The sequence below is a fragment of the Ochlerotatus camptorhynchus genome, unplaced genomic scaffold (assembly GCF_037179485.1).
Source record: "Ochlerotatus camptorhynchus isolate MF236.1 unplaced genomic scaffold, CSIRO-AGI_Acam_v1.1 ptg000336l, whole genome shotgun sequence".
NCBI lineage: Eukaryota > Metazoa > Arthropoda > Insecta > Diptera > Culicidae > Ochlerotatus > Ochlerotatus camptorhynchus.
Window position 1 is genome coordinate 1,086,799 of NW_027040824.1, and position 14,926 is coordinate 1,101,724.

General features: G+C 38.5%; 2 protein-coding genes across 2 annotated transcripts in view; one reads left to right on the top strand and one right to left on the bottom strand.

The window, feature by feature from the left end:
* Window positions 1–14,926, top strand: part of jdp (DnaJ domain-containing protein) — a 163,059-nt gene that overhangs the window by 83,944 nt on the left and 64,189 nt on the right. The window lies entirely within an intron of this gene.
* On the bottom strand, window positions 12,435–12,809 carry LOC135708827 (histone H2A). The gene has a single exon (XM_065230973.1). The coding sequence runs from the start codon at window positions 12,807–12,809 to the stop codon at window positions 12,435–12,437; it is 375 nt and encodes a 124-aa protein (XP_065087045.1).

The following is a 14,926-nucleotide window of genomic DNA, read 5'->3' on the forward strand; positions in this document are numbered from 1 at the left end:
ATTTTTTCCACTCTACCAATTCTGCTACACCTATGTTATTTGTGGATAATTTTCTGACTGGATTCCTAGCGGTTACGCAGGACTAAATTCCACGGGTTGGAATTTATTCACAGTTTCCATCTCAGTGAAGCAATATATCGAATTCATCAACATGTTCGGCTGCTAGATCTTTCCCGGGTAACTGACTCTGACGCTAAAGCATAATTCAGGGATTTTCTATCCCTCTTCTGGATGCATACACACGAATGGAAACCGGAAACGTCTTTAAGAAAGCGACACGGAAAAAAAGCAATTCCAACCACATGAGGATTAGCCACTAGTAGCACATTTATGTTTGTATAGACAGACATGGAATGTGTTTTGGCTTCAACCGTAACAGGTTAACGGGAAAATAAGGCAATAGCAGAAGTATTTTACTGGGAGCTGCCCGGGTGTGTAGGAATGTGGAGCGGTTAAATAAATAGATGACAAGAAGTAGACATTTCGGGTGGTTCCTTTTCAAGACAAGTTAAATTTCAGAACATTAAATGAAATGGACTTCAGCATTTCCTGGCTGACCAGCGCAAACATATTTTGGACTCGACCCAGTCTGAATTTCATGAAACTTTGGATAACAATGTTCGCTATGGGCAATAGATTGGTTCACAATATCGATTTCGCTCAACCGATTCTCAATTAGGTACGATAATTCTCCCAATATTTTACCTCATTTGATTGTGATCTGCACTGGTCCTTTGAAATTCATATGGGAATTACTATGTAAAAAGCGAACTTGTTGTTCTTATCATCCTAGCCTTTCGCCATAATGATTAACGGGTAGGTATGCTATCTGTTCTAATGTGGAATTATCTCAGCTTATATATTTCTAAATAAACTCCAGTCCATCGCGTGATGAAGCTTCGTGTCGATAATTATGATTCTCATGTGACACAAAGTCAACACAGCCCAGATAGTCCTCGTGGTTAGTTGTGACACAACTCCTAATTCGTTCAGCAGCCTACGCCGTACAGCCTCGGACGCGGTAGCCGAAAGCGCCACATAGGATAGGACAGTCCAAATCGCACCCGTGCCTGGGGCAAAATGGTCCCACGCGAGAAACCGCAAAGCATTCCAATTATCAATTCTTAAATTTAACGATCAGCATTGATAGTTCAGTACTAGAAATTGTTTTTCAGCACATAAAATCCTGTAATTAATAAAAGGAAAGCAACAAAAACCGTGAGAGGTCTTTTTACCCAAGGTTAATCTATCATGCTTTATGTCAAAGATGGATTCCATCACGTGTAACATTAGGTATTTCTAAGTGTGAACGTAGCCCTCTAGTTAAAGTACACAGCAAAAAAAAAATTTGATATCACATCAAAGTGGATGCACTACAATCATGTCGAAAATTTCATGTAATTTTTATGACCACATAAATAAACAAATGCAGTAAAAGCAGCGTAATGTCAGTTCATGCATTGTATAAATGATAATTTTGTCCTTTTTAGCAAGTAATATTACACCATATTTTCGACATGATTGTAGTGCATCCACTTTGACGTGATATCAAAATAATTTTTTTGCTGTGTATGAACGACTGTCACCACAAAACTGAAAAAAGCTGTTCCAATCGAGCAAAGCAGTACATTTTGACGGTTCGGTTGGAACAACTTTTGACAGACGTCCATACTTTTACCACAGACAAACAGACATAACTCTTGTAAGTTGTTCGTCGAACAAGCATTTAACGGACAATTTAAAAGTATCGAAGTTGGTAGTACCGCCACCTGTGCCGCGCATAGTCAATTCCCTTGCGTTTGACGTTTTCACACTACCGCCATCTGTTCAGTGTAGTACCCACCAGAGTGTACTCAACAGATGACGGTAATGTTTTAGCAACGATGTTTTACAGTGAGAAATATTCAATGAGTTATGTCTGTTTGTCTGTGCTTTTACTGTAGGGCTTTAATGAATACGGATTTGGAAAAGCAATGTGTTTTATTTGCTGACTGCCACAAATACATAAGTCAATACTACTTGTTGTGTTGTCAGCATCGCACGCTTAGAAATAACTAATTTTACACAGGACGGAATCCATCTCTGACATAAAGGATGAGACGAAATCAAACGTTTCATGTAAAATTAAGTGCTTCGAGACTGAAAAGTTCGTTACTTGACGAAAAAAATGTTTGATTGAGCTGAATTTTGCGTCTGCTATGACATAATTTTATGTCAATCTCAGAGCACCTACATTTGCATACATACACACTTAAAAATAACTAATTTCACATGAGACGTAATCCATCTTTGACGTAAATTATGGAACGTAAACAAACATGTCATGTAAAATTAAGTGTTCCCAAACCGAAACATACGCAACTCGACGAAAAGTACGATTGATTGAATTTATTTTCTCGTTTCTTTCAACTGATTCTTATGTCATTTGGGCCGCTTGCATGTGTCGGTCACAGGGCACGAAAATTTACATGACTTTTTGGTAGTGTGTAGTTCTTAGTGTGTGCGTTCACTTTATTCAGTACGTCTGTTGTATATTTGCGAACAATCCCAAGTTACAAATAATCCCACTAATTCTCTTTTTGGCATTCTAATGCTAATATATGAATAATATAAAGCATGGAGGGATTATATTAGCCATAAAGCAGCTTTTTATTGCAATGTCTAGAATATCTGCACATTTAGAAATACCTAATCTTACACGTGACGGAATCCATCTTTGACATAAACGCTGAGACGGAAAAAAAAACATAGCATGTAATATTAAGTGCTCCGAGACTGAAAAGTTCATAAGTACGTTTGATTGAGCTGAATCTCGTTCTTTTATGACTAAATTTCATGTCAAAATTGACATTCGTATATGTCAGTCTGAAAGCACCTAAATTTACATATTTTTTTCTAAGTGTGTGTGTTGGCGCCAAATACGACGAGCTGGCCACCCTGATCACGGACGTTCCTGAAGGGTGTAGCGCAACGGTCAAAGCTGTCAGTGTCAGCGAGTAAGCGTCTGACAACACGATCGAAGGAGCCGACTTCCGGAAAAAGGAGAATAAAGGTAGTGCAAGCAAGCAGTGAACACGCAAGATTTTGCTACAGATAACATTTGTTTTTCCTATTACTAAAATAATTAAACTAGATGAAACTATATTGACCTAAAGTAGGGATAAAGGTAACTTGATTATAACTAAAATTTCTTTATCTAGACTAAAATGAATTGCCTTAAAAATATTGATTTCTAGTTTAGTGAAACCTAACCTAACTTAACCTAAATTTGGATAAAAGGCCCTAGATCACGAAAGGCCACTGATTAGGTAGTACTCTTGAGGAATTATATTAACTTGAACTAATTGTAACCCTCCCTAGGTTTGCAGCTGTAACGATAATAAAACCGCTTTCAAAATCAGTGCGGGCTTTTTAATCCGACCGACGCAACAGTGTGCTTTTATTATGGGGAAATTGTCCAAAATGTACCCCTGGATAAAACGCCTGATCAGATGATCTTGGGCATGTCCAGTATTCAATTTCTAATCGGAATCAAATCCAATGTTTTCTATACATTGGGGTTTGTGATCACACACTAAATGTACTGTTAATTATCATTTTACATTGATCTAAAACGACGAAAAAGGTTGAATATTGGATTATCATTCTATAACACAGTCAAGATGTCATCAGTAGACATTAAAGTAATCACATGCAATCATCCATTTATACAATTCCTACCACCCTAGCGGCTTCTTCTGGAGATTCGATTCAAATTTCCATTAAACCTGAGGAACCTATCATTTTATGCTTCCTAAAGCCAACATCTAGGTATTATCTGTGCTCGGATGTTCACAATCTGCTCAGTCAACCATCGTACTGGCTTCCTTTTCAGATGCTAGTAATTCCCACCTTCCCACAAATTTGCCTTTTCCATGCACAGTCGTTTTATCAACGCATTCCATTGGAGTGTGAAACGTACTGGAAAATTTTGTTAGATCAACAGTTGTTGATTGCCCATCCCTGCTTTCAATATGGGTCTTTGTTGGGATCCCATGCATGCCTGTTGACTGGAAAAGTAATTGGCATGTAGGAGTTTGGCATTCCGGCAACATAATGTATTGGCTTTTCCTTTCTCCTATTGTTGTATGACTAGATTGCTATCGATTTTAGAGTTTTCTGTCTGAAGTTCTTTTTCGTAAATTAAAAATAAAATAAAACAAACCAACTCCCACCCATCCAACCCTTAATAGATGTCTTTTTGATCCTTTCAAATATTTGTCCCGGAATGATTTTGTGAAGAAAATAGCTCGATGCTTGTTTTCACTAGATCAAATGCTGAGTAGAATTTTAGACTTTTACAGTCGTGCAGACGAGAAAAAGGTGAATTGGTGAAACAAATATGTTGAGAAAAAGCTTCCCATGCTCGTTTGTCAATTGCACTATGAACGTAAAGGAGAACATGATATCAGCTCATACACAACAAATATGCAACCATTTAGATTGTTTAATTGCCCTCAAATTGAATGTAATCAAAAGGAAAATGGAAATTTTGTTCCAGCACGTCCATTCAAAAGAAAAAAGATCCACATCAACAATAAGGTGCCTTTCAGCCATTCAAGATATAATTATGTTTCGTATTAAGTCATTATAATCATCATCTTTACCTAAGAAGTAAACTTTACCGACTAATTCCATTCCCATCGTCATCTGAATTTACTTCGCTCCAACACGTGGCCCTATTTATGTGAGAAGAAAGCAGCGAAACTGAATCCAAGCACTTGTTTATTCCTTTTCGCTAAAAATCGCCTCACAAAGCCTGCAAGCTGATTTTATGTCAAACAATGAGAAACTTTGCCTCGCTTCGCTAAATTGAGTTTCCGAAAGACAATGACAGACAGGTTTTTGTTTTCCAATTTTCGTTAAATTTTCAATCGTTCCACCTGATGCAGGAAACCATCTTTTGGTATAAGTAGACCTTTTAAAGCTTCTTCCAGCTCTGAAGGTACCTACTGCGGAAAACCGGAAAATCGCAAACAACGAACGGGACGACAGTAAAAATACGGTGTTGATCTCTAGAAATAGGCTTTTGGCCACAATGCCCGCAGCAGGTTCTATTCTTCCCCTAGTCGATGTCAAAGTTGTGCAACGGGGCGTGAAGATGCGAATTAATTTCGGTTCACCGCAGTTTCCAGTCAGTCTGTCAATTGTGCTCCATCCAGAACAGTGTAAGTGTGAGTGAAGACCATCAAAATGGTTTAACAGTCATCGAATTGTGTGTCCTCTCCCGCTTCAATCATGGATGGCTTTCGACGTGGTCCATTGGCAGATTCTTTCATTCCTCTGATAGACGATAAACTGATGCTGTCGCGTCGCGTTCACAGAGGTCGGTTTCAATGATATTATCAGATGGTATTGATTTTTTGTTTGTACGTGAGATTGAGCCGTTTTCCAAGTGACAACCGGATCCACTCAAACTGAGATTTCATCGGGTGTAACGGTTCTGCTTAATTTAACCAATAAAGACAACGCGTGTAGCCAAGGAGACGGCTCTGATTTATGGGTAAGCATTAGTGGGTTTCACGATAAGGGTAAAGGATCAAATCACAGGCTGTTATGTGAGGAATAACGAGCGGCACCGGTGGTAAGTGGTAAGCGTGATTGCCTCTCACCCCAAAAGGCCTGGGTTCAATTCCCATTCGACACCGCTGGGATTTTCTGAGGCCTTGGTCCCCGGTTCATGAGTTGATGGGTCGATAGGTTGAGTCCAGGTGTGGGAGCTGTGCCTCCCTGGCGTACTCATTACGGAAAACAAGATCGACGGAAAGCAAACCAAACGAAAAAAAAAGTTAGGAATGATCTTTGTTTTTTTTTTAAATTGTTTATTTGTCGAGGCTCAGGCACAGTTGCTTCACGGAGCCGTAATTCCATTTTTGTTTATTTATTTATTTTGTAAATTTATCAAAAACTAAAATAAGCAGAATGGAAGTCTTAGATAGTCTAGTGAGAGAGGCATAGTTTTTTTTTTTTTTTTAGAGAGATTTTTAGCCTAAGGCTAGTTCATCTCTTGAAAGAGAGGCATAGTGTTACCAAGCTGGAAGTGGCGGGTTCCAATATCGATCCAGCGTAGAACATCTTCCGGGTGGTAAATGTTCTCGAATTTCAAGGGCATTGTACCAACCGGTGGAAACTAACGATTTTAAATTGGCTCATTACTTGACTAGCATTGGTCCCAAGCAAATCGATTAACTTACCCCATTCTTGTCAAAATTCTAGTACTACACAATGTTTGTTTTGATTCGCTATGAAAGTTCGACAGATACAATGAGGGGTTTGTGGATTTTCCTAAGTTTCAAGGGGTGCTTGGGACCGAAGATAGTACCAGAGCTGAGCCAAAAAGTTGAGCACGTTTCTTCGGGACCTACTAGTCTTAGAGTTACCTCTATGATTGTACTTGCCTCACAATAAGCAAATTCATGCATTTCTCCAAAATTACATATCCTTCCTTTATTTAACGTCGGTCTCTTTTCCGCAATCTAGTGCCAATCACCGACGGACATCGATTGCCATCCTTTGATGGCAATCGAATGTGCAGGAAGGCAGCTTCTACACCTGCGTAGGATATCGCACCCATTCAACACACATGGGCCGGGACCAACGGCTTTACTTCCCTTCCGAAGGAAGATGTGACCAGAGATTTTTATGCCTCAGAAAAATCCCACCGACCTCGGCTGGGATTGAACCCAGACCCATCGGGGTGTTAGAAAGCAGTCACGCTTACCACTACATCACCGGCACAGGCTATCAAAATTACATATAGTTTATTAGTTTCGTCAACCGACGTAGAATGGTACAAATACAAATACATTTTTCTTTCTTTAATCTATCTATATATATAAAAGTGGATGTATGTTTGTATGTATGTTCCAGCATAACTCTGGAACGCATAGACCGATTTCTACCAAACTTGGCATACGTATTCCTCACTTTAAGAAGATGGTTATAGGGTGATTGGGAAGACGGGGGGTCCGAAGATTAAGCCGAGGGGCTATCAAAAGTATAGCGTGCTTCGATTTTTTTTGCATTTTTGGTACCTTTACACCACATGTAAAATGTTACAAGACATGAAAAATGTTGCACGACACGAAAAATGTTGCACGACATAAAAATGTTGCACGACATAAAAATGTTGCACGACATAAAAATGTTGCACGACATAAAAATGTTGCACGACATAAAAATGTTGCACGACATGCAAATTGTTGCGCGACACGAAAAATGCTGCACGACATGAAAAATGTTGCGAGTATGAAATATTTTGAACGACCTGAAAAATGTTGCGTAACATGAAGAATGTTGCACGACATGAAAAATGTTGCGCAACACGAAAAATGTTGCACGACATCGAAAATGTTGCACGATATGAAAAATGTTGCACGACATGAAAAATTATGCATGACATGAAAACTGGTGCGCAACACGAAAAATGTTGCGCAACAAGAAAAATGTTGCACGACATGAAAAATGTTGCGTGACACGAAAAATTTTGCACGACATGAAAAATGCTGCACGACAAGAAAAATTTTGCACGACATGAAAAATGTTGCACGACATGAGAATTGTTGCGCGACAAGAAAAATGTTGCAAGACCTGAAAAATGTTGCACGTCCTGAAAAATGTTGCGCAACAAGAAAAAAAATGTTGCGCGACACGAAAAATGTTGCATGACATGAAAAATGTTGCACGACATGAAAAATGTTGCGCGACACGAAAAATTTTATGAGCCACGAAAATGTTGCGTGATACGAGAAATGTTGTGTGACATGAAAAATGTTGTATGATATGGAAAATGTTGCACGAAATGAATAATATTACATGATATGGAAAATGTTGCACGATTTGAAAAATGTTGCACGATATGAAAAATGTTGCGTGATATGAAAAATGTTGCGTGATATGAAAAATGTTGCGTGACATGAAAAATGTTGCACAACATGAAAATGTTGGGTGACATGAAAATGTTGGGTGACATGAAAAATTTGCATGACATGAAAAACTTACGTGACATGATAAATGTTGCGCGACGCAGAAAATGTTGGTGTTGAAACAAATGTTGCGCAACATGAAAAATGTTGCACGGTATATTTAATGTCGCGACTTTTAAAATGTGTTACAAAACAAAAATGTTGCATGACCTGCAAATTGTAGTACGATAAGAAAAATGTTGCACTACCTAGAAAAACTTTCACCTCTATTCTGGTTTTCGAACGAATCGAATCCGTCATAAAAAAAAAAATTTTTTTTGTATGTCGAATCCGATTTGTTGAAAAACCAGAATAGAGGTGTTTATATGTTATGAAAAATGTTGTGCAGCATGAAAAATGTTGCATGACATGAAAACTGTTACACGACTTGAAAAATGCTTCGCGACATAAAAAATGTGGCACGATATGAAAAATTTCGAACGAAATGATGAATGTTGCACGTTGTATACATGAAAAATTGTGAACGACATAAAAAAACAACATTCAAAATGTTGCGCAATAAAGATAATGTTGCCCGACATGAAATGATGCATGAAATAAAAAATGCTGCGTGACATGAAAAATGTTGCACGATATGAAAAATGTAGCACGAAAGTAAAAATGCTGCGCAGCATAACAAATGCTAAGCTACGTTAATAGTTGTACTACATAAAAATGTTTCGCTGTTTTTTGCAGGTTTTTAGCATTTAGCTATTCGTACTTTTCAGCTTTTTGTGCTGTTCAGGCTTCTGTGCTGTTCAGCCTTTCTTGATTCAGCGAGAGATCCCTCTTCGATTTGATGTGTTCATTTTTGTTCTATTTACGTCAAACAAATCGGCTGCTCTTTTATTCACCGTGAAGATGATTTTCCTAAGCTCAGTCCACCGAGAAAATTTTAAATTGAGTACTACAAGATGACGTCACGCATGAAGTATTTGACAGTTCAGTGGTAAAATTCACCGGACTTAGAATTTTTTTCGAAAAAATATTTTTGATGTTTCGAGTTTTCATTTAAAAAATAACGAGGAAATAGGCGATGAAAAGAAAAATTATTGAAAAAATCCACTCAACAAAATATCGGCTAAGTCTATGTAAACAGTACCACCAAACTGTCAACATTTGAGGTTAGCCGCCGACGGTGCAGTACCTAATAACATGAAACACTTGAGTATCCGTCGATAATTTTGAAATCACGTATATGTAAGGACATAGATACGGTTCAGTTGTGTTGGGGGCCGTTCACGTATAACGTAGCGTAAAATATTTCATTTTCCATACAAAATGAAATGTTTCACCATACAAAATGAAATATTTCGCGTTACGTAATATTTGAACGGGTCCTTGTGTGTGAACCCGATAATTAGCTTATTTGATATTTGATGCGTTTGCTTATAGAGAACTAATAACAGCAAGATTCGTAATAACAGCAAGCTACAAAAGATACTAGAAGCATGTTATTTTATTGATTCCTTTACAATTAACAAAGATGATAAAGTCTCGCAGTTGCTAATTAATTTAACTAGCATGATTCGTATTGCTTGCGACTAAGAGGATAGGATTTTTTTTCAGTCAGAACATGAACTTAAGGAACTATGGAATCCCGAGCAAAGCCGGGTACACTCAGCTAGTATATAAAAAAGGAACCTTTTGGAAAACAAATTTAGTACAATTTTGTCATAAACGTTCACATTACAGCGTATATCACGTGATATACGCTGTATTGCAATGAGCACGCATACATCTAGTTTTCACTGGAAATCCTATGTTTGAGTGCTCATTGCAAGACAGCCTACATTACGTGATATAGGCTGTAATGTGAACGGGGTATAAGTTGTATCTGCTTTCCTATTTTTCATCTTATGATTTAATGGCCCATATTTATCATAATGTGTGCGATGATGGTTAATGGCCAATACATTTCGATGTCAGACTTGCCGAGTAGGTGCATAAACATTTAAGTTTGATGAAAATTATGTTAAGTGAATGTGCTGCGAGACTATGTCGTTTACAAATAAAATCATTGCATATTCATGAGGCTCTTTTAATGTTTTTATGTTTATAACAGGGTGTCGACTACCTGGAAAATCAGGGAATATCGGGAAATTTCATTGAAATTTAGGGAATCTTATCTCAAACATCAAATATTGTTAAAAAGTCCGACTGACCTCGCTAATTTCATACAATGTAATAAGAGTAAAGTGGAGCAAGAGTACGCACTTAGTGTTTAAATTGTGTATTTTTTTCACCATACCATCATTTTTGACGTTGGATAACGTCTTTCGGCAACATACGGGGGTACAAAATTGAAAACAGTCATTTTGGATGAGTTACGAAAAATTAAAAGATTTTGAACGATAATAACTCAACCATCTATCGATAGATTTACGAGATAATGGCATCAATCGATTGGAAATATTTCTAGCAATTTACTGAATGTTTCAAAACTATTGATTTCATTCTGTAAACTATTGAAAAATGGTTAAAAGTAAACCATTGTCTAAAGATGGTGAAAATCGATTGATTTTTTTTATATTCTTATACTTTCTCCAACCGAGACATCAGATGCGAGTATCTGACACCTCTGATATTTTCTGTTCTACTATATAAGCGTCCAACAAGGTCGCCCGTTCCATCATTGTCTATCCGATCGTCGACCCAGCAGCAGAGCAGCGGAAGCAGAGCAACGGCAGCAGAGCAGCGGCAGCAGAGCCTGGGGGCGAAAGGGCAACTACGCTGAGTGCGTTGGTGCCAGTGCTCCGGTATACTGGGCCGCCGTCATGGAATGCCCAGCTGCTGCAGTTCTCAGTCGGTCGTATTCACCGGGCAACTACGCCGAGCGCGTTGGAAAAATGGCCCTTTTCAGGGCCACAACATTATCAAGAAAGAGTTTAACGATTAATTTTCTAATGCCTTTCCGACACTTTTTTCATGACTTTCATCGGCCTGCTGATATTCATGTGATTTTGTGGTGGGATTTTTAGCTATGTGAAATTCACAGTTATTTCATCCATGTGGTAATTTTTTTGAGTGTGCTTCGGCAATCAAAATAAAGTTTGCACGATGGAAGCGCACATCGTAAATTTCGTTCATTTTAGTAATAATTAAATTGCCCCTCTCCCCCTACCCTCTGGCAGTACATGAAAAGCCTTTTTGTGAGGGGAATTTTTCAAAAGGATGCCGATTAAAATAATGGGTACCATTTTCTGAGGATGAGATGAGGACGATTCGTCATCCATATGAAGCGTGTCACGATCATTCCCAAGGATTCGTGGTTAACGCGAATCTCTTGGACTCTATATGTTGGTAGAATGTTCTACTTTAGTATTTTGTGTTCACCTACTAACCAGGCTCGGTTTTATTGTTCTATGAGCCCACAGTATAGGCGTAATAATAATCTAGAAGTATCGCTTCAATACGATTAACCGGTTGACTAAGCAAAGAAGACCGGAAGTCCCAACGGTAACGGTAAATGTTGAGCAATGAAGGAACAATACGCACACCACGATCATTTCTGAAATCTCAACCGTAATTTGCTAATGAATTTCATTCCGCTGCATCAATGTAGGCCATAAGCAGCTCTGCAAGGTAGGGGAAATGGATCTAAGATTGGGCCCATCGCTAAAAATCTGCTATTTACCAATCTTATCTATATGAACGCGTCGTTGGGACGGTACTGATGGATATTTTAGGGCGCTATTGAAAATTTAGTCGTTAGTTTAATTTTAGATATGGAAGGAATGATAACACTGCACTGGTTAATTTCTTGGAATTCAAGACACGCCTTCACTAATCAACCATCATCGAACTTACTCGATGAGGATATCGATTAACTAGGGAGAGCATGACCAGGCATGGAAAATCATTTGCATTCATTTAGTGCATTCATTTACATTCATTTGCCCCTAACTTTTTTCATCAACAGAATTCCGCAAAATGATGTATGAAGCTTTTGTAGGTTTTGTTATTAACTACAACATTTGTTAGAAATCCAAATCCGTATCTCTTATGCATGACGAACCAGAGCAAACAGAATCCACTACTGTTTTTCAGTGAATGTGTTTTACATTCACTGAAAAACAGTAACGAGTTCTGCCCGCTCTAACTCGTGATGCATAAGAGATACAGATTTGGGTTACTGGCAAAAAAAGTAGCCAATAGAAGAACCTACAAAAGCTCCATACATCATTTTGCGGAATTCTGTTGATGAATAAAGTTAGGGGCAAATGAATGTAAATGAATGCATGAAATGAATGTAAATGATTTTCCATGCCTGAGCATGACAGAAAGATTCAACCATGTTTTTAATGGATTCATTTTATCACTCCTTGCGCACCACGAAGGAAACTGTTTTTGAAAACGAAACTCTTTACCATCAAATTGGTCGTCCTGAAAAGGACGGATTTTGTTAAAGGGTGGGAACTTCGATCGAACTTAGGCCTTCTTTTCGGTCTTCTTGGGCAACAGGACGGCCTGGATGTTTGGCAGGACACCACCCTGAGCGATGGTCACTCCGGAAAGAAGTTTGTTCAGCTCTTCGTCGTTGCGGATGGCCAACTGCAGGTGACGTGGGATAATTCGGGTTTTCTTGTTGTCACGAGCGGCATTTCCTGCCAACTCGAGAACTTCAGCGGCCAGATACTCCATCACGGCAGCCAGGTAGACGGGAGCACCGGCTCCAACACGCTCAGCATAGTTGCCCTTTCGGAGTAGACGGTGAATACGACCGACTGGAAACTGCAATCCAGCGCGGCTCGAACGGGACTTTGCCTTTCCCTTGACTTTGCCTCCTTTTCCACGTCCAGACATAATGCGAACGACACGAACAGTTCGATGCTGAAACTGTAATGATGACATTTCGACCGTCGAGGGTGCTTTTATACCTGCGTCGAGTAGCATATTATGAATACAGGGACGGTACAATAAACACTGTGGGTAGCAAAATACTGAAAATGGGATGAGTGTCGGTTGTCTCTACGGGCATGAAACGAGACAGCGTTGCCAGTATTCCTGATTTATTTGATTTTCCAGATTTTCAATCGTCTTGCCAGATACTTACCCAGATATCACTTATATGTTATTACGTTTATTTCAAGAATTTTTAATTATGTTCCGGATTTTCCCAGATTTTTTAAATATGTTGCTTTAGAGAATTTCCAGCCCAAAACGAAAACCGGTTGGACATGAGCGTTTCCGAATTCAGTCCAATAGAGGCGATGGGGGCAAGAAGACCATACGGGGCGAGATGCGCCACCGTTCGTTTGGGCATAATACCTATTAACTCAATTTATTTTTTTTACAAACTTGTTGAAAATGCTTCTAATATGCATCTCCATGAAAACCGTATCAAAATTCAATTACATGTCTAAGATAATAATGGAAATGTAACATTAGCTCAAAATCTCTAGAATATTATAAGATATGCAGTCAAGAAAACAAGCATCGCATTCACTATATTACATTTTACTGATCCGCTGGTTCTACAGCGAGCAATACACGTAACTGTTGCTAAAAGAACTTATGTTTCTTTCTAGTGAAAACCTTTCAAAACCTTAACTTTTACTAGGGTGCTCATATTGCCCTGTATAGTTGTTGATCGGAGCAAAAACTGAAATTTTTCAAACATAATCATTTATTCAGTCTATCATTCCAAAACCACAACCAAAACGGCCCTTTTCAGGGCCACCAATAATTCGACAAAGAGTTAGTTTTGAAGACAATTTCTATCCAGAATATCACAGTTACACTTAAATTTGGGGACTATACTGGGGTGTGGGAACGCTGGAAGGGGAGATGCTGTCTGTCTTCGAACTACCAACATCATTCCAAAGCTCCTCCAGGGCGACAGAGTAGAGCAAACCCAACAACTTCAGCCCAACAAAACGGCCCTTTTAAGGGCCACCAAACTTTCGCAAAAGAGTTATTAAGGAATATTCCTAAAATCTAATATACACAATTAAATACAACACATAACAGACGTTATCCAACGCCAACCCTGCGGTCGTATCTAGTATACAACCCTTCCAACTTTTTTTAAATCTGACTATGAATTTATGTATGGGCCCAAATTAGGGGCATTTAGGCCGACATTACATCCATTTCCCCTACCTGAGTTGAACTGCGATAGGAGGGTTGGCATAAAGCAATTTCAATCTTTTATTAAACGCTAGACGATGTTGGTTGTGACAAAATGTAACCTCCTACTCACCTGTTAGTGTGTTTTTCTGAGCTGATGCTATACCTAATTAGCTCTGACATAATTCAACATCCAAGTAGATTGGTGCGTCTCTTGATGGACGCTGAATTTGGTTGTGTCCAACAAACATCAAACCTTTGTCGTGTTAACTACGCAATATGAATTTAGGATAATAGTATTGTTTGCATGGATGAATTTTTGATTGTTTGGAGTTGCACGGTTATGATTGATTAAAGATTCAAAGATATGTAGACAAACAAGGCAGTCAAGGTACCTAGAGTGGCATAATTGAGTATTCTAGATCTTTAAATGCTTAAAAACCTGGTTACGCCTGCATTGCAATGGGATAATTTTAGGATCTAATTAAGTTTCTATAATGGACAAGTACGAAATTCTTAGAGCTGCTCGGATAGAATCGAAATTCATTCGTCAGAGAACTTATGCTAAACAACCGTTACAAATTGAGAGTAGTGGATGAAGGAAATGTAGAAAATAAGTGGATCAATATTAAAATACTGATAATTTGTGATGTGACAGCGGTTGTCAGAAAACGACGAATAAAGTGTACCCCCCTTGATGTCCATCACGTGTCAGCAAATTTAGTTGACGCTCTTGTTTCTGTGGACATTGTCCGTTTTTCACAACTCGGCAAATTTTCTTGTTATCTCCGTTTAAAGCAAACATTTTGTGATAAATATTGAACTAATGGACACGCTTTGCCAACATATTT

Coding starts and splice junctions, on each gene's coding strand:
- LOC135708827 (XM_065230973.1), bottom strand. CDS start 12,809: ATGTCTGGACGTGGAAAAGGAGGCAAAGTCAAGGGAAAGGCAAAGTCC.